The sequence below is a fragment of the Panulirus ornatus genome, chromosome 4 (genome assembly GCF_036320965.1).
Source record: "Panulirus ornatus isolate Po-2019 chromosome 4, ASM3632096v1, whole genome shotgun sequence".
Classification (NCBI taxonomy): Eukaryota; Metazoa; Arthropoda; class Malacostraca; order Decapoda; family Palinuridae; genus Panulirus; species Panulirus ornatus.
In genome coordinates, this window is record NC_092227.1 from 38756019 (window position 1) to 38777415 (window position 21397).

The 21397-nt window shown below is 39.2% G+C and overlaps 1 protein-coding gene across 1 annotated transcript in view; it reads left to right on the forward strand.

Moving 5' to 3' along the window:
* Positions 1 to 21397, forward strand: part of LOC139764778 (protein arginine N-methyltransferase 9-like) — a 354991-nt gene that overhangs the window by 148265 nt on the left and 185329 nt on the right. Inside the window, exons 6-7 of the mRNA XM_071691660.1 lie at positions 352 to 412; positions 961 to 2240. Coding sequence (XP_071547761.1) covers positions 352 to 412; positions 961 to 2240 — 1341 coding nt within the window. The remainder of the gene's footprint in view (positions 1 to 351; positions 413 to 960; positions 2241 to 21397) is intronic.

Sequence of the window (21397 nt, forward strand, 5' to 3'; positions counted from 1 at the left end):
AATCCGGTAAGGCTTTGGAACCAGGAGTGCCGGAAAATCAGTGGTGTACCTTTAGTATAATGCCTCCATTAGACTTGTGAAGTCTATCCATAGAGAAAACATATTATCCTGGAATCAGTAACTCTACTTACAGCACTTTCATTGAGAAATACCAATATGTGGATTAAGAAACTTGCTTTATTGGCTCAACCAGGGCTTAACACTAGAGCACATGATATAGGGAAAGTGGCTTCTAACCTAGCCTTCTTCAGAAACTTTTCATTGAAGGAAGTCAAAATAATAGTTCTGTTACATTTATCTACTACCTTTGTCAGACTATATCTTTGTTTAGGCATTTTGGACCTGTGGTAGGTGGCTTAGGGAAATCTTCATGAGAAACAGATTCCAGCATGCTTCCAAATCACCATTGAAGGTATTTATTTAGATTTTTCTTATGTAATGTTTTCTCTAAACCTTCCCCCTCCTTCATGTGGGCATGCTTTCACACTCATGGACATGGGAAAGTAATGTAGGCTTTGAAAGATGATAAGACTTTTCCCTCAGAGTTGTGTCCCTTGGACTGTTGCCTGGCTTCCTTTCTCTTTTTCTGAAAAGTTTTCTGTTTTGTTTGGGTTGACACCCACAATCTGTGAATTTTGAGAGCCACTGAGCATTTGGGAATGAGTGTGTCAGTTATTTGATATCTTTAATGATCTATGACTGGCTGAGAACTGGCATGAAGTGGGCAAGCTTCTTTTATAATAGTTGAGAGGTTGGTGAAGGGTTGAGAAGGTCAGTATCTCTCCACCGGTGAAGGGTAGGGAAGGTTTATTTCTCTTCACCAGAATACTGAGTGTTAGAAGGAAAATCTCTCATGCTCTTGGGACATTGTCATGGAGAGAAAAGGTTTTTCATTTTTTAGAACCTGCATTATGTTTACCATGATTACTGATTGAAGGAATATTTTGATATCTTATTGTATGCTTTGGTCTTGATAAGTTTCTCACTCCTTACAGGGTGTCACTAGTGATTAGTGAGACGGTGGATGCAGGGTTGTTTGGAGAACACATCCTTTCAACACTTGATCATGCTTGGAAACATCTTCTTCTACCTCCTAAGTCATCTATAGCATCCAATGAACCAACAATTAAGACATCCACATTACCTTTACAATCACTGGCGTCACATTCCTTGTCCACTGCACTGCAAGATACCATGTCTATATCACAGACATCCATGAATCCTAAGCAGAGTCCTGTAATAGAAAAGGATCTAGAAAGACACATAGAAGGAAATAAAAATGTCGGAATCCAGCTATTGAATGAGCAAGCTCATAATGCTCAGAGAGAAATCTGCCCATCATTGTCTGGGAGAGTTATTCCTGCCAAGTCCGAGGTATATGTGGCTCTTAGTAGCTGTGATTACATTTCAAAGCAAACTAAGGTTCTTGCTTCTGACTTCTCATACTTTAGTAACAAAATTGTTTGCATAAACCTTAAGGAACCATACATGTCTGAGAAATTGAATTGTGTGCCAGGGGGTTTTAAGCTGTTGTCACAGTGGACCCATGTAACTACAGTGGATTTCAATTCTCTTGATGATATTACCCGGCACCTTTCAGGAAATGTAGACAAAACTTTAAGTCTTCAGTGCACAGATGATGGGTCTGTGGATGCCTTGATACTTGCATTTAAGTTGCACTTAGATGAAGAGCAGTATATTAGCACTTTTCCAGAAAACAGCACCACATTCTGGGAGAATGCTGTGTATCCAGTTACAAACCTGACAAGTGTTGTTAGTCATGACATCATCTCAGTAAATTTTCATTGTAGGGGTGCCATAGAGCTGTCCCTCATTGATAGATATCCAATTGCACAAGAAAATGATCATATTTATCTCAGTGAAAGTGCCATTACATTTCTAAACAGCAAGAGTTTTACAGATACTTTTCTTCGTGCTGCACAACATATAATTTTTCACATAAAAGAACAAGTGAGAAAGGACAAATCAGGCGGGAGGCATTCAGTAATTGTCTGTGACACTGCACCATTTCCTGTAGCAGGTTTGGCTGTAAAGTCAGAATTGCCAGATTCTCAACTTTATGTAGAAGATGAAGACATTCAGAAAGTGCTACAGAAGCTAGGAATTACAGTTCATCTCTGTGAAGATCTGGAAGATGAGGTTGACATCCTGTTCATATGGCCATTAACAAGAGAAGGAACTCTGAGAGATGGACTGATTAAAAATATCATCATGTACAGGTATGGTTTTTCTTACTAACTGTGTTTGAAAGTATGTTCATTATGTCATTTATTTCAAGATAATGTATGATGGAAAATTGATGCAGTAGAGAATATTCATTTATTTATTTACTTTGCTTTGTCACTGTCTCCCGCGTTTGCGAGGTAGCGCAAGGAAACAGACGAAAGAAATGGCCCAACCCACCCCCATACACATGTATATACATACATGTCCACACACGCAAATATACATACCTATACATCTCATTGTACACATATATATACACACACAGACACATACATATATACCCATGCACACAATTCACACTGTCTGCCTTTATTCATTCCCATCGCCGCCTCGCCACACATGGAATACCATCCCCCTCCCCCTCATGTGTGCGAGGTAGCGGTAGGAAAAGACAACAAAGGCCCCATTCGTTCACACTCAGTCTCTAGCTGTCATGCAAATAATGCCCGAAACCACAGCTCCCTTTCCACATCCAGGCCCCACACAACTTTCCATGGTTCCAGCGAACAACAACTGACTCACTTCCCAAGCTCTCTCATCCACAACAGACTTCATACTTGCCTCTCTTTCCAAAACTCTTGCATTCACCTCCCTAACAACCCCATCCATAAACAAATTAAACAACCATGGAGACATCACACACCCCTGCCGCAAACCTACATTCACTGAGAACCAATCACTTTCCTCTCTTCCTACACGTACACATGCCTTACATCCTCAATAAAAACTTTTCACTGCTTCTAACAACTTGCCTCCCACACCATATATTCTTAATACCTTCCACAGAGCACCTCTGTCAACTCTATCATATGCCTTCTCCAGATCCATAAATGCTACATACAAATCCATTTGCTTTTCTAAGTATTTCTCACATACATTCTTCAAAGCAAACACCTGATCCACATATCCTCTACCACTTCTGAAACCACACTGCTCTTCCCCAATCTGATGCTCTGTACATGCCTTCACCCTCTCAATCAATACCCTCCCATATAATTAACCAGGAATACTCAACAAACTTATACCTCTGTAATTTGAGCACTCACTCTTATCCCCTTTGCCTTTGTACAATGGCACTATGCACGCATTCCGCCAATCCTCAGGCACCTCACCATGAGTCATACATAAATTAAATAACCTTACCAACCAGTCAACAATACAGTCACCCCCTTTTTTAATAGATTCCACTGCAATTCCATCCAAACCTGCTGCCTTGCCGGCTTTCATCTTCCACAAAGCTTTTACTACCTCTTCTCTGTTTACCAAATCATTTTCCCTAACCCTCTGACTTTGTGCACCACCTCGACCAAAACACCCTATATCTGCCACTCTATCGTCAAACACATTCAACAAATCTTCAAAATACTCACTCCATCTCCTTCTCACATCACCACTACTTGTGATCACCTCCCCATTAGCGCCCTTCACTGAAGTTCCCATTTGCTCCCTTGTCTTACGCACTTTATTTACCTCCTTCCAGAACATCTTTTTATTCTCCCTAAAATTTAATGATACCCTCTCATCCCAAGTCTCATTTGCCCTCTATTTCACCTCTTGCACCTTTCTCTTGACCTCCTGTCTCTTTCTTTTATACATCTCCCACTCAATTGCATTTTTTCCCTGCAAAAATCGTCCAAATGCCTCTCTCTTCTCTTTCACTAACAATCTTACTTCTTCATCCCACCACTCACTACCCTTTCTAATTAACCCACCTCCCACGCTTCTCATGCCACAAGCATCTTTTGCGCAATCCATCACTGATTTCCTAAATACATCCCATTCCTCCCCCACTCCCCTTACTTCCATTGTTCTCACCTTTTTCCATTCTGTACTCAGTCTCTCTTGGTACTTCCTCACACAAGTCTCCTTCCCAAGCTCACTTACTCTCACAACCCTCTTCACCCCAACATTCACTCTTCTTTTCTGAAAACCCATACAAATCTTCACCTTAGCCTCCACAAGATAATGATCAGACATCCCTCCAGTTGCACCTCTCAGCACATTAACATCCAAAAGTCTCTCTTTCGCACGCCTGTCAATTAACACGTAATCCAGTAACGCTCTCTGGCCATCTCTCCTACTTACATACGTATACTTATGTATATCTCGCTTTTTAAACCAGGTATTCCCAATCACCAGTCCTTTTTCAGCACATAAATCTACAAGCTCTTCACCATTTCCATTTACAACACTGAACACCCCATGTATACCAATTATTCCCTCAACTGCCACATTACTCACCTTTGCATTCAAATCACCCATCACTGTAACCCGGTGTCGTGCATCAAAACCACTAACCCACTCATTCAGCTGCTCCCAAAACACTTGCCTCTCATGATCTTTCTTCTCATGCCCAGGTGCATATGCACCAATAATCACCCATCTCTCTCCATCAACTTTCAGTTTTACCCATATTAATCGAGAATTTACTTTCTTACATTCTATCACATACTCCCACAACTCCTGTTTCAGGAGTAGTGCTACTCCTTCCCTTGCTCTTGTCCTCTCACTAACCTCTGACTTTACTCCCAAGACATTCCCAAACCACTCTTCCCCTTTACCCTTGAGCTTCGTTTCACACAGAGCCAAAACATCCAGGTTCCTTTCCTCAAACATACTACCTATCTCTCCTTTTTTCACATCTTGGTTACATCCACACACATTTAAACACCCCAATCTGAGTCTACGAGGAGGATGAGCACTCCCCGCGTGACTCTTTCTGTTTCCCATTTTTAGAAAGTTAGAAACAAGGAGGGGAGGATTTCTGGCCCCCCGCTCCTGTCCCCTCTAGTCGCCTTCTACGACACGTGAGGAATGCGTGGGAAGTATTCTTTCACCCCTATCCCCAGGGATAATATATATATATATATATATATATATATATATATATATGTATACACATATATACATATATATACACACATACACACATATACACACACACACACACACACATATATATATATATATATATATATATATATATATATATATATATATATATATATATATATACATATGAAAAATGTAAGAAATAATTTAGAAAACTGAAACTTTTAGCTTGAAATGAAATGAAAAATGAATGTCACATAATGGTTCAACCTCTGGCTATGGAAAAGGGAAATGTATAATTTATTTACACAAACGTCAATAGTAGTTTTCATTAATTTAACCACTGTATCATACTGCCTGGTCCACTTCTCTTATCATGAAATTGGAATATTGGCTTATGATGTTTCTCAATTGTCTTCATTGCATAAAGTACAACCATATCTTGGATACATGAGGGTAGGTTGTTGGTCATCCGCCATAATAAAGCCTTGACAGACCAAAAGTTTATCTGGACCTCAACTTTTCCAGTACATTCATGAAAAACGCCTTTTTGCTTTCCATCTCTATCACTTTGAAAAATGCTCCCTTTGTTCACATTTCAATGAAAGAATAAGCTTCATTGTCTAAGCTACATTCTTTTCCAATTTCAGTATTTTCTTGTCAGAGCACCATGTATGAAAACTATCACTCCAGTAACACTACTATAAACATTTACTTCCCCTTTCAAAAAAGTTCTGGGGAAGTCTGTCTCGATACACTGTGGGTCACTCTACCACCTGGCGAGGTTTGTGTTGCAATGGTTCTTAATTCACAAAAGTAGTAGCATCACTGGTGGGCGGAAGAACATTCTTGTAACCAAAGCGAGGATCACAGTCCGTGCAACTACTTGTACCACCACGTCCAAGTATGTTCACCCGAAGCGGTTCCGTGCAGAAATGCTGGATACTTCTTCCGAGTCCAAGCAGAAAGGCTTCAAAAATTAATGTAATTGGCATTCTTCAGCTGAGTGTATGAATAAGCTGAATGGCAGGATGGCAGTACTGGCTTCCTAGTATAATGTTGAGGGTTTCTTTCTCCAAAACCTTTCATAGTGTGAAATACTGTTATGTGAGCAAGTGAAACCCAGTAAATGGGGATTAGAGCACTAATTTTTCACTCAAACACTACCAGGACCCCATTTATAAGGATTCCGGCTAGCTTCAGGGCTGTCCTTTTAGGGGCAGGGAAATGATGAAATCTTTTGAAATAGGAAGGTACTTGACAAGATTGTAGTCAATTTTGTCTATTGATGATATAAAGTCTTGCCAGAGATGAATTTTCACTTGTGATGTAACTAGTATCTAACTCTTAAGTTTGGAATATACATGCAACAACTAAGCCTAAGAACAACTACTTGCCTTGGACTTTCTTCTATTAAATTAGTTATTTAACAAAACTTAAAAAAGAAGCAATGATAGGGTGGGGTGTACTGGAGTAAGGGTTACCCCTTGAATTATCTGATTCAGCAACTTTCCCAACAGGAGGAGGAAAAGTTTGTATAGATGTATTGAGAAAGCTATTCACTTTCAGCTGTGTAGCATGCTTCTTTTTTCCTATATAGAGCACATATGTAAGCACAAGTGTACATGTACAAGTGTACATATGTTTATGTCTGTATATGTATATGTATTTATATGTATGTGTATGGGCATTTATGTATATATATGTTTATATGATATCCCTGGGGATAGGGGATTAAGAATACTTCCCACGTATTCCCTGCGTGTCGTAGAAGGTGACTAAAAGGGGAGGGAGCGGGGGGCTGGAAATCCTCCCCTCTCGTTTTTTTTTTTTTAATTTTCCAAAAGAAGGAACAGAGAATTGGGCCAGGTGAGGGTATTCCCTCAAAGGCCCAGTCCTCTGTTCTTAACGCTACCTCGCTAATGCGGGAAATGGCGAATAGTTTGAAAAAAAAAAAAAAAATGTAAGCACAAAAAGAAACAAGAAGCTTATCAGAAAAGATATCAGATGTCAGAAAAGCATCAAGAGTTATGGGTAAGTAGAGCAAGTGAAACAATGAAACGAAACTACAGGTGCTGGTAGCATGAAAAAGTTTAGAAAGTTTTATGACGGGAAAGTCACAGAAACTGGGCCCCATGAATGTAGATCTCCATCTCATATTACGCATTGAGGTAGAAATAGGTAACTGCTTACAGATTGCACAGATAGGTAGAAAAAGGCAACTTCACATAGACAGAGAGACATATTGAAAAAAAAAATCCACATGTACAGATGTACAGACAAACAAACGGACAACAGAAATATTATCCGCCAGTCAGTCAAGTGCAATTGGCCTGCCCATATGCCTTCTTGAGACACATGTATGTATTTTAAACTGCTGATATTTACAGTCTCCTTGCTTAGTCTGTTCCAGCTATTGACCACTGTTATGATAAGATCATGAAATTACAGGAAAGTCCCTTTCCAGTAGCCCTGGGTATGGATGCTACCTTAATTTGCTTGATAGTGCCCTAACCCGAGTAGTCAAGAAACCTACTCACAACAAAAATATTTTAGATTTAGTTTTCACTACAAATTAGGATCTTGTAAATAATGTTGAAGCCGGAGAAAAGTTTGGTGCAAGTGATCACCTGCAAATTGCTTTTGCAGTTGCTTTCAACACTGCATGTAATGTTGGTCAAAATGACAGTCACAAAAAAACCCGATTGTAAAGTTGCAAATTTTAATGATCTTCATATTGCTCTTTACAGTCAAACCTGGGATGATATAGTCAATGAAAATGACATGAATGTATCTTGGAAAAGTTTCACAAAAACTGTCAGAACAGCCGAGGAAACGTAAGTATCAATGCATAGTAGACAGTGTATTTCTAAAACAAAGCCAAGGTAGTGGAATGGTGAAATAAGAAAGTGCCTGTTGTCTAAGAAAGTAGCTCATAAGAAACATAGAGAATCCAGTAATCAACACGATAGAGTAAGTTATGTAAATTTGCATAGAGAAAGCAAGAGAATTAGACGACAAAGTAAATGTCAACATGAAGCATTTGTTGCTGAAAATAGGAAAAGAAACTCTAAGGAGTTTTACAGCTATGTTAGAAGTAAGAATCATTACCTAGTCAGTAGTTCCGTTAATTATGGAAAACAGTGACTTGGTTCAAGACAACGAAGCCATGGCAAAAATATTGAATAACATTTTTGCACCTGTATTTACAATCGAAGACACAACCCATGTCCTAAGTCCACTTCATTGATAAGAGAGGGGAATGTTCTTCAACAAATTGACGTAAAAGCTAAGGACATAACTTCAACAATAAATGGAATGAAAATAAATAAAACAGCAGGACCTGATAAGTTTTATCAAAGAACAATGAAGAAGGTGAAAAATGAGATAGTTAAGCCCTTGACTGCCCTTTTCAATAAGTCACTTGCTACAGGAAAAGTTCCAGATGAATGATAGTTTGCCAATGTAAAACTGATATTCAAAAAAAGGTAATAAGTCACTAATGGGAAATTATCATCCTATTAGCTTAATGTCTGTAGTTGGAAAACTTATGAAAACCATCATTTGAGATAGAATTATAAGCCATTTAGAAGACCAACACTTAATAAACAATTCTCAGCATAGTTTTTGATGAACTTATTCATGTTTGACATATCTTTTGTGATATAATCAACATGTGCGACAAAGGTAAAGCAGTTGATGTTTTCCATCTAGACTTTCAGAAAGCTTTCAATAAGGTTCTGCATCAACGATTACTAGCAAAAATTAAATCGTATTATATTGATAGGTTTATACTTGAGTGGATAGGAAATTAGGTAACTGGCCATAAATAAAGAGTAGTGATTTATGGTTTGGCCTCAGAATGTTTAGGCATAACTAGTGGAGTGATACAAGGATCAGTCTTGGGATCTGTTCTCTTTCTCATATGTATTAGTGATACTGATAGTGGGCTGCATTGCAAGATATAAAAATTCGCTGATGATACACATGAATTTGAGTGTCTACAACTTCAAACTGACATAGACACACTGATGAACTGAGCTCTTAAGTGGGTAATGAATTTTGATATGGATACAAGTGCTTAGTTTTACATGTTGGTACAAAAAACGAAAAGGCAAGCTACAGTATGAATTCTGTTGAACTGCAAAAGACTTGGGTATAATAATCTCTGGTGATCTAAAACCAAGAAAGCAGTGTACAGAAGCTGTGAAAAGAGCAAACAAAATTCTTGGTTTCATAGGTAGAGCCTTCGAATTTAAGTCCTGGAAATTGTCCTTTTTCTTTACATTTCATTGGTTCGTCCACATCTTGAATAGTGTGCTCACTTTTTGCCATCCTACCCAAAAAAGACCTCGACAGAATGGACAGATTACAGCATCAAGTAACCACAATGATTGCTGGGCTAAAAAATATATCCTACAAGATGAAATTATACAACTTAAATCTATTTATCTTAGAACATAGAAGGTTAAAAAGTGATCTAATGCAGTTATACAGTCAAAATGATCAAAGGCTTTGATGATCTTGATCAATCAAATTTCCTAAGACTTGATTTGTTTGATTTTACTCATAGTATTAGATACAAACTTGTGGGCTTATGGTTTACATTGGAGGAAGTGAAATACCTGTTTCTTCAACAGGATTGTTAATATACGGAACGATATGCTAAGTAAAGTTGTTGAAAGCAGCACCATAGTTACATTTAAGAGTAAACTTGATGAATATCTTGCTTCAAGTCCACAGCTCACTATTTGCATCTCCACAGTCAAAATGAGAATTTGCAGGTTATTCTCTTTGAATTATAAGTATACCTTTTAACTTTTACTACACAAATCTGTGAGTTTCTGATACCTTCCACTATCACAAACAGCCTTGAAAGGACCTAGTGGTCTGTTGCTGAATTCCTTTACATTCCTTTGTAAACCAGTACTTCTTTATATGATGAAATTAAATCCTTAGCAATTAACATAGAAGCTTTAATTGCAAGAGATTTTAAGGACTCCAACATAAACTAGGATCTTCTGATGTGTGACCACAAGGGAAGCAGAGTAATTGATTGAATTGAAGACTGCTAAATCAAATGATCCAAGGCCCAAGAAAGGTAGTATTATCTTCAATTTAGTGATGTTCACAAAAAGACATAACTTTTGGTGCACAAATCTGAGTTTCTGATATCTTCCACTATCACAAACAGCCTTGAAAGGACCTAGTGGTCTGTTGAATTCCTTTACATTCCTATGTAAACCAGTACTTTGTATGATGAAATTAGATCCTTAGCAATTAACATAGAAGCTTTAATTGCAAGAGATTTTAAGAACTCCAACATAAACTAGGACCTTCTGATGTGTGACCACAAGGGAAGCAGAGTCATTGATTGAATTGAAGACTTCTTTGTAAATCAAATGATCCAAGGCCCAAGAAAGGTAGTATTATCTTCAATTTAGTGATGTCCACAAACAGACCTAATTAATGCCTGTGAGGGTGAAAACTTGACAAATAGCAATCAGTATTAAACAATACACTGTAAGCTTTTGTTTTGATTTAAAACAAAACAACATAATGACACCTAACAAACTTTGACAGATTGTGGCATGAATCAGGTAACATATATTGGATTGTACTCTTATCTGTGTACACAAGTAAGAAGATGTGGAGAAAGTTTAAGAAAATAATATTTCCCCAATAAAGGGTCATTTTCCCTAGGTAGGTGAAAAGTAGTTGTATAAGGGAGGAGCCAGGTTGAATGACTAAAGAGATTGTTTTAATCAAACATAAAAGAAAGACTTACAGGTTATCCAAGTCAGATGGCAACAAAGAAGACCATGAAATGTAATAAGAGTACAGAGAAAGCATAGTAAGAAAGTCAGACTTGGCAAGAAAACTATGAACAAAGATTTCTTACAGTATGAAGAAAAATGCAAAAGAATGCTTTAACTCTTTTGCTGCACCTTTTCTTTTTCTTTTTCTCTACTAGCATGCAAAAATTGCAATTTTTCCCAATATATGAAAAGGTTCAAAAAAAATCTAAAACCATGTTTTTCTCTTAAGAATTTGTAGGTAACCATCCTTAGTTTAGAAAAACATATCTGTCATGTTAGCCAAACCTGTGTGCAAGGTACATAAACTTACATTTCACTTTTTTGCTATGTTTAAATGATAATCTGCAGAAAAAATAGTTTTTTATTTATTTATATATTTTGCTTTGTCGCTGTCTCCTGCGTTTGCGAGGTAGCGCAAGGAAACAGATGAAAGAAATGGCCCAACCCACCCCCACACATGTATATACATACACGTCCACACACGCAAATATACATACCTATACATCTCAATGTACACATATATATACACACACAGACATATACATATATACACATGTACATAATTCATAGTCTGCCTTTATTTATTCCCATCGCCACCTCGCCACACATGGAATAACATCCCCCTCCCCCTCATGTGTGCGAGGTAGTGCTAGGAAAAGACAACAAAGGCCCCATTCGTTCATACTCATTCTCTAGCTGTCATGTAATAATGCCCGAAACCACAGCTCCCTTTCCACATCCAGGCCCCACAGAACTTTCCACGGTTTACCCCAGACGCTTCACATGCCCTGGTTCAATCCATTGACAGCACGTCGACCCCGGTATACCACATCGATCCAATTCACTCTATTCCTTGCCCGCCTTTCACCCTCCTGCATGTTCAGGCCCCAATCACTCAAAATCTTTTTCACTCCATCTTTCCACCTCCAATTTGGTCTCCCACTTCTCCTCGTTCCCTCCACCTCCGATACATATATCCTCTTGGTCAATCTTTCCTCACTCATTCTCTCCATGTGCCCAAACCATTTCAAAACACCCTCTTCTGCTCTCTCAATCACGCTCTTTTTATTTCCACACATCTCTCTTACCCTTACATTACTTACTTGATCAAACCACCTCACACCACGTATTGTCCTTAAACATCTCATTTCCAGTACATCCACCCTCCTGTGCACAACTCTATCCATAGCCAACGCCTCGCAACCATACAACATTGTTGGAACCACTCTTCCTTCAAACATACCCATTTTTGCTTTCCAAGATAATGTTCTCGACTTCCACACATTCTTCAAGGCTCCCAGGATTTTCACCCCCTCCCCCACCCTATGATTCACTTCTGCTTCCATGGCTCCATCCGCTGCCAGATCCACTCCCAGATATCTAAAACACTTTACTTCCTCCAGTTTTTCTCCATTCAAACTTACCTCCCAGTTGACTTGACCCTCAACCCTATTTTACCTAATAACCTTGCTCTTATTCACATTTACTCTTAACTTTCTTCTTTCACACACTTTACCAAACTCAGTCACCAGCTTCTGCAGTTTCTTACATGAATCAGCCACCAGCGCTGTATCATCAGCAAACAACAACTGACTCACTTCCCAAGCTCTCTCATCCCCAACAGACTGCATACTTGCCCCTCTTTCCAAAACTCTTGCATTCACCTCCCTAACAACCCCATCCATAAACAAATTAAACAACCATGGAGACATCACACACCCCTGCCGCAAACCTACATTCACTGAGAACCAATCACTTTCCTCTCTTCCAACACGTACACATGCCTTACATCCTCAATAAAAACTTTTCACTGCTTCTAACAACTTGCCTCCCACACCATATATTCATAGTACCTTCCACTGAGCATCTCTATCAACTCTATCATATGCCTTCTCCAGATCCATGAATGCTACGTACAAATCCATTTGCTTTTCTAAGTATTTCTCACATACATTCTTCAAAGCAAACACCTGATCCACACATCCTCTACCACTTCTGAAACCACAATGCTCTTCCCCAATCTGATGCTCTGTACATGCCTTCACCCTCTCAATCAATACCCTCCCATATAATTTACCAGGAATACTCAGCAAACTAATACCTCTGTAATTTGAGCACTCACTCTTATCCCCTTTGCCTTTGTATAATGGCACTATGCAAGCATTCCACCAATCCTCAGGCACCTCACCATGAATCATACATACATTGAATAACCTTACCAACCAGTCAACAATACAGTCACCCCCTTTTTTAATAAATTCCACTGCAATACCATCCAAACCTGCTGCCTTGCCGGCTTTCATCTTCCACAAAGCTTTTACTACCTCTTCTCTGTTTACCAAATCATTTTCCCTAACCCTCTCACTTTGCACACCACCTCGACCAAAACACCCTATATCTGCCACTCTATCATCAAACACATTCAACAAACCATCAAAATACTCACTCCATCTCCTTCTCACTTCACCGCTACTTGTTATCACCTCCCTATTAGCCCCCTTCACTGAAGTTCCCATTTGCTCCCTTGTCTTACGCACTTTATTTACCTCCTTCCAGAACATTTTCTTTTTTTTTTTTTTTGCTTTGTCGCTGTCTCTCGCGTTTGCGAGGTAGCGCAAGGAAACAGATGAAAGAAATGGCCCAACCCACCCCCATAAACATGTATATACATACGTCCACACACGCAAATATACATACCTACACAGCTTTCCATGGTTTACCCCAGACGCTTCACATGCCCTGATTCAATCCACTGACAGCACGTTAACCCCGGTATACCACATCGATCCAATTCACTCTATTCCTTGCCCTCCTTTCACCCTCCTGCATGTTCAGGCCCCGATCACACAAAATCTTTCTCACTCCATCTTTCCACCTCCAATTTGGTCTCCCACTTCTCCTCATTCCCTCCACCTCCAACACATATCTCCTCTTGGAAATCTTTCCTCACTCATTCTCTCCATGTGCCCAAACCATTTCAAAACACCCTCTTCTGCTCTCTCAACCACGCTCTTTTTATTTCCACACACCTCTCTTACCCTTACGTTACTTACTCGATCAAACCACCTCACACCACACATTGTCCTCAAACATCTCATTTCCAGCACATCCATCCTCCTGCGCACAACTCTATCCATAGCCCACGCCTCGCAACCATACAACATTGCTGGAACCACTATTCCTTCAAACATACCCATTTTTGCTTTCCGAGATAATGTTCTCGACTTCCACACATTCTTCAAGGCTCCCAGGATTTTCGCCCCCTCCCCCACCCTATGATCCACTTCCGCTTCCATGGTTCCATCCGCTGCCAGATCCACTCCCAGATATCTAAAACACTTTACTTCCTCCAGTTTTTCTCCATTCAAACTTACCTCCCAATTGACTTGACCCTCATCCCTACTGTACCTAATTACCTTGCTCTTATTCACATTTACTCTTAACTTTCTTCTTTCACACACTTTACCAAACTCAGTCAACAGCTTCTGCAGTTTCTCGCATGAATCAGCCACCAGCGCTGTATCATCAGCGAACAACAACTGACTCACTTCCCAAGCTCTCTCATCCCCAACAGACTTCATACTTGCCCCTCTTTCCAAAACTCTTGCATTCACCTCCCTAACAACCCCATCCATAAACAAATTAAACAAGCATGGAGACATCACACACCCCTGCCGCAAACCTACATTCACTGAGAACCAATCACTTTCCTCTCTTCCTACACGTACATATGCCTTACATCCTCGATAAAAACTTTTCACTGCTTCTAACAACTTGCCTCCCACACCATATATTCTTAATACCTTCCACAGAGCATCTCTATCAACTCTATCATATGCCTTCTCCAGATCCATAAATGCTACATACAAATCCATTTGCTTTTCTAAGTATTTCTCACATACATTCTTCAAAGCAAACACCTGATCCACACATCCTCTACCACTTCTGAAACCACACTGCTCTTCCCCAATCTGATGCTCTGTACATGCCTTCACCCTCTCAATCAATACCCTCCCATATAATTTACCAGGAATACTCAACAAACTTATACCTCTGTAATTTGAGCACTCACTCTTATCCCCTTTGCCTTTGTACAATGGCACTATGCACACATTCCGCCAATCCTCAGGCACCTCACCATGAGTCATACATACATTAAATAACCTTACCAACCAGTAAATAATACAGTCACCCCCTTTTTTAATAAATTCCACTGCAATACCATCCAATCCTGCTGCCTTGCCGGCTTTCATCTTCCGCAAAGCTTTTACTACCTCTTCTCTGTTTACCAAATCATTTTCCCTAACCCTCTCACTTTGCACACCACCTTGACCAAAACACCCTATATCTGCCACTCTATCATCAAACACATTCAACAAACCTTCAAAATACTCACTCCATCTCCCTCTCACATCACCACTACTTGTTATCACCTCCCCATTTGCGCCCTTCACTGAAGTTCCCATTTGCTCCCTTGTCTTACGCACTTTATTTACCTCCTTCCAGAACATCTTTTTATTCTCCATAAAATTTAATGATACTCTCTCACCCCAACTCTCATTTGCCCTCTTTTTCACCTCTTGCACCTTTCTCTTGACCTCCTGTCTCTTTCTTTTATACATCTCCCACTCAGTTGCATTTTTTCCCTGCAAAAATCGTCCAAATGCCTCTCTCTTCTCTTTCACTAATACTCTTACTTCTTCATCCCACAACTCACTACCCTTTCTAATCAACCCACCTCCCACTCTTCTCATGCCACAAGCATCTTTTGCGCAATACATCACTGATTCCCTAAATACATCCCATTCCTCCCCCACTCCCCTTACTTCCATTGTTCTCACCTTTTTCCATTCTGTACTCAGTCTCTCCTGGTACTTCCTCACACAAGTCTCCTTCCCAAGCTCACTTACTCTCACCACCCTCTTCACCCCAACATTCACTCTTCTTTTCTGAAAACCCCTACAAATCTTCACCTTAGCCTCCACAAGATATTGATCAGACATCCCTCCAGTTGCACCTCTCAGCACATTAACATCCAAAAGTCTCTCTTTCGCGCACTTGTCAATTAACACGTAATCCAATAACGCTCTCTGGCCATCTCTCCTACTTACATACGTATACTTACGTATATCTCGCTTTTTAAACCAGGTATTCCCAATGACCAGTCCTTTTTCAGCACATCTTTTTATTCTCCCTAAGATTTAATGATACTCTCTCACCCAACTCTCATTTGCCCTCTTTTTCACCTCTTGCACCTTTCTCTTGACCTCCTGCCCCTTTGTTTTATACATCATCCACTCATTTGCATTTTTTCCCTGCAAAAATCGTCCAAATGCCTCTCTCTTCTCTTTCACTGATAATCTTACTTCTTCATCCCACCACTCACTACCCTTTCTAATCTGCCCACCTCCCACGCTTCTCATGCCACAAGCATCTTTTGCGCAAGCCATCACTGCTTCCCTAAATACATCCCATTCCTCCCCCACTCCCCTTACCTCCTTTGCTCTCACCTTTTTCCATTCTGTACTCAGTCTTTCCTGGTACTTCCTCACACAAGTCTCCTTCCCAAGCTCACTTACTCTCACAACCCTCTTCACCCCAACATTCTCTCTTCTTTTCTGAAAACCCATACAAATCTTCACCTTTGCCTCCAACAGATAATGATCAGACATCCCTCCAGTTGCACCTCTCAGCACATTAACATCCAAAAGTCTCTCTTTCGCACGCCTGTCAATTAACACGTAATCCAATAACGCTCTCTGGCCATCTCTCCTACTTGCATGCGTATACTTATGTATATCTCGCTTTTTAAACCAGGTATTCCCAATCACCAGTTCTTTTTCAGCACATAAATCTACAAGCTCTTCACCATTTCCATTTACAACACTGAACACCCCATGTATACCAATTATTCCCTCAGCTGCCACATTACTCACCTTTGCATTCAAATCAACCATCACTATAACCCGGTCTTGTGCATCAAAATCACTAACACACTCATTCAGCTGCTCCCAAAACACTTGCCTCTCATGATCTTTCTTCTCATGCCCAGGTGCATATGAAAAAATAGTAAAACTATTAATATTTCTAGTGAACTAATAATTAAGCATTTGTAGTTTAAGAAGAGTACATTACTTACTGGATTGGCCAGTCTCATGTAAGGGTAGGAGGATTATACAGGTTGGGATGGGTGCCACAAACTCAACATTTGCTAGAAAAGGCACACAACTTCCCACTGTAGTCACTAGTGGGTTTACTAAGGCCTCCAGGCAGCTCCACTCACTCAACCTTTGTTTGCTTTGCCATCTATAGCCAACAAACAGCATGCAATGCACACAGAGTTCAGTTATGATGGGAAATTAAATTTTGAGGTTGATGTTTATAGCACTCTGCTCTATAGTAAATTGATGTCCATAGCACCAAAAGGTGCTATATTTATACAAATGACCTTTGATTAGGGCATTCAGTTGCCTGTGCCATCTTAGCTAACATTAAAAAAAGGGGCTAAACATGTTAGAAGCAAAAGAAAAAAATCAAGAATATTTTTGGCCCATTATCAAATGAAAGTGGCATCGTTACTGGTGACAGTAAAGAATATACCAGTATTCAGTATACCACAATAGCAAAATATGCTTCCAGGTATCTGAAGTGAAAAATTTGACATAAAAAATTTGCAGTCCTGTGAAGTACTTAAATGTATAGATGAACTAAATATGAACAAGTCCAGACAATTTCTGCCTCAGAATACTGAAAGACATAAGCAGGCAAATAGCTTTTCCAATCACCAAAATATTCAGCAAATCATTTGAGAAAGGGAAAGTACCAGATGACTGGAAACTAACTAATGTACTGCCAGTTTTCAAAAAAGGAGATAGAAAATGCCTTACTCTGGTTCAAGGAAAAGCATTAGAAACATTACGTAGAGACAAAATCATGAAATTCCTAGAAGATGATAGATTGATAACCATCCAACAAGAAGGTTTTCAGAATGAAATGATATTTCCAGCAAATATGACTGAATTCTTTAATCATATACTTGACGTTTAGGACTCTGAAGTATCCTTTAATGTTAGATAATTGAACTTTTGTACCACCTATAAGACTACTAAATTAAAGCTCATAGCATTGGAGATTAAATCTGTATTTGGATAGCAGACTGACTCTGAAAGGGTAAATAGTAAGTGGTATTGAATGGGGAAGCATCCAACTGGCTTTAAGTGACAAGTGGAAGTAACACAAGGCTTATTCCTCGGATACATACTTTTCATCATCTTCATCAACAACCTGGAGTGATGACCCTTCCTAGAAGATGATAGATGGATAACCATCCAACAAGAAGGTTTTCAGAATAAAATAATATTTCCAGCGAATATGACTGAATTCTTTATTCATATACTTAATCTTTAGGACTCTGAAGTATCTGCTAATGCTATATACTTGGACTTTTTTACCACCTATAAGACTGCTAAATTAAAGCTCATAGCATTGGAGATTAAATTTGTATTTGGATAGCAGACTGACACTGAAAGTAAGTGGTATTGAGTGGGGAAGCATCCAACTGGCTTTATGTGACAAGTGGAAGTAACACAAGGCTCATTCCTAGGGTCCATACTTTTCATCTTCAACAACCTGGAGAGATGACCCTTCTGCAGAAGTTCAGAATTTGTCAGTGACACAAATCAGGAAATGTAGCCCAGTAAAGGAAGATGGCCTGAAGATTTAAAGGGTTTTAGACATATTGGTGTAGTGGGCAGAGATATCACTAAAGGATATTAACATTGGCATCTTTATCAGACCTCAACTTGGTATACACAGTTTTCACCTTACCAGAGGTGAAAAGATACTTGATTAGATTTCTAGAACAACCAAACAAATCCATTCATTCAGAAATGAGCCTTTTGAGTAAAGACTTTAAGACCTAGAATTATTCTCTGACAAAGCATAGACTCTGAGTTAATAGTTTTCAAAATACTAAATCATCTTGACAATATACAAAACTTTTTTCAGCTTGAGAGTGGTAGAACATTTGAACAAAGTACTTCCAGATGTAATACATGCAGACACTAATAGTAACTCCAGATTAAGGCAAGGCAAATATCTCAGTAATGTCTGTTCTATTATCTGTTTATCCATATCTCTGTCACTTGTTCCCTTCAGGAACAAAAGTCTCCATTTATTACAGTCCTTACATTCCTACCTCAACATTCCATGCATCCTTCCCCCATTTCTTTCCCTCTTGTACTCTTCCTCTCTGCTTTTTGATGTTACTGGTGGTCTTCCTTTGACATCACCCCCTTTAATCATGCTATCATTTACTCTTCTTGTAAACTCCTTGTCTTGCATTTTTTCACCATACCAAATTTCTCATACACTTCATCACTACTTTCTTGTTTCCAGCTTGTCATGCCACATGCTCCTCTCAACTGACTTATTTCCACTGCCTGGATTCTTGATCTCTGTGCCTCATTCCGTGTCTATGTTTTGGCTGAATAGGTCATGGTCAGGAAGACTATGTTGTCCCTTACTCCTTGATTCGCTCCCATATGTACACCTCTACCCTTCATTATTCTCTTAAGGGACCCAATGAATCTTGTACTCTGTACTCTTCTCTCCCTTATCTCCCCTACCATATCACCAAACTTACCTAGGATAGCTCCTAAATACTTAAATTCTCTCACCTCTTCCAGTCTTTCTTTCCCAATACATGTAACATAGTTTATATTACATTTTCTTCTTCTACTCTTTAGAGCTTTGCGAAATATATATCTTCACTGTGTTTCCTTTCAATCACCATAACTTTATTTTTTATCACATTTACCTTCAATTGCCTATGCTTACTAACATCATAAAAACAGTTACCACTTTCTGCAACTCCTTTCCACTCTCAGCAAACAACACAGTATCATCCGCAAACAGGTTTGTAACTAACTACCATGCCTCACCACCACATTCCATCTCTCCAACCCTTTCACTAGTTTTGCTTTCATCTCTCTTATCACTACATCTTTATATATGTGAAAAAGCCATGGTGACATCACACAGCCTTGCCTCACACTCACATGTTTACAGAAACTTATGCTTAACTCTTCATCCACTCTTACACATGCATTTGCTCCTCTGTATCAGTTACCAATAAAAAAATTCATTAAAACTATGCCAATACACCTTGTCTTTCTTTGTCAAAGTCCAGGCCTAGAATGGCCATTTTTGAAACTAATAGGGAACTTCTCTCTTTCACACTCTCCTATAAAATTTCCATGGCAGTGTTTTCCCTATACTGCATGGTGTTTCCTGTTGTCTCATTGCTGGCGGTTAAGCTTAAGGGGGTAAGTGTGGAGGCACCTTCTGCTCTACTATCCTGTTTCTTTCACAGATTAGCTTAGAAAGCAGTTAACTTATTCATGACCATCAGGTCTCTCTCTCTTTCTTTCAACAGGGAAGATACAGAGTGTTAAGTCTTCATGAATACCATGGAACATGCAAAAAATAAAACAGACTTAAATACATGACAGCCTGGTCAGGAAGCTAGAATGATTATTCAGTTTGCTTCTGGGAGAAACAAGATACATGCATAGATCCACTACAGAAACATTTAAGAAACTTGACGTGGCTGAAATTGGTCCTAGATGAAGCAAGAATCATTGATTATGAGAATAGTGTTATACATCAAGCAAGACACATGGTGAGCATTTTGCAAGAGCCCTGCCATTCTGGCTAAATATTGTCACACATACACGCACACACACACACATACACACACACACACACACGTGGGAAGCAGAAGATAAACACATGTTACTGGTATAACCTTGGGGATGAGAACACATGCACACAACCCAACAATGGTCAAAATAATATCTACAGATTAGAAAGAGAACAGCAACATAACAGCATATAGGAAGTGAAGTTTGAAGAAAGGTTATGCCAGAAAAATTAATGAGATGGAAGACTTCTGATTCTACTCTATTTAATAGAGAAGTGAAAGATGAGCCACCCTAGATTTGTGCGCAGTATTCCATACCTAGGTGAATGAAAATAATTTCAGTACGTATACAAAACTAACAACTTTTGGGATTGATTGTGTGGAGTTTTCAAGACAAAGTGGATGATATGGTTATTCTTAACATGTTTATGTTTTTACAGGGTTGAATTGTGGTGTTTTGAAAGTGAACAGAGAGAAGCAAATGATTCTTAGAAAGAGATAAAGGGAGAAATTGCATTTTAGCAATATGAAACTATACAAGGTTACTGTCACCCAACTTCAAAATGTTGCATGGTTCCAAGTTGAGAGAGGAAACATGAACAGTACAAGAAAAGGAATGAGCATGAAAGGGAGGAGGCAAGAAAAAGTAAGTTGAAATATGTAAAGTGGAACCATCAGCATAAAAGTGAACAGTATTAAAAGTAGAAGACAGATCATTTATTCAGAGAAGAAAGAGAATAGGTGATAGGACAGAACCCTGAGGAACACTTTTATTAAGAGGATAGGAGGGGAAAGT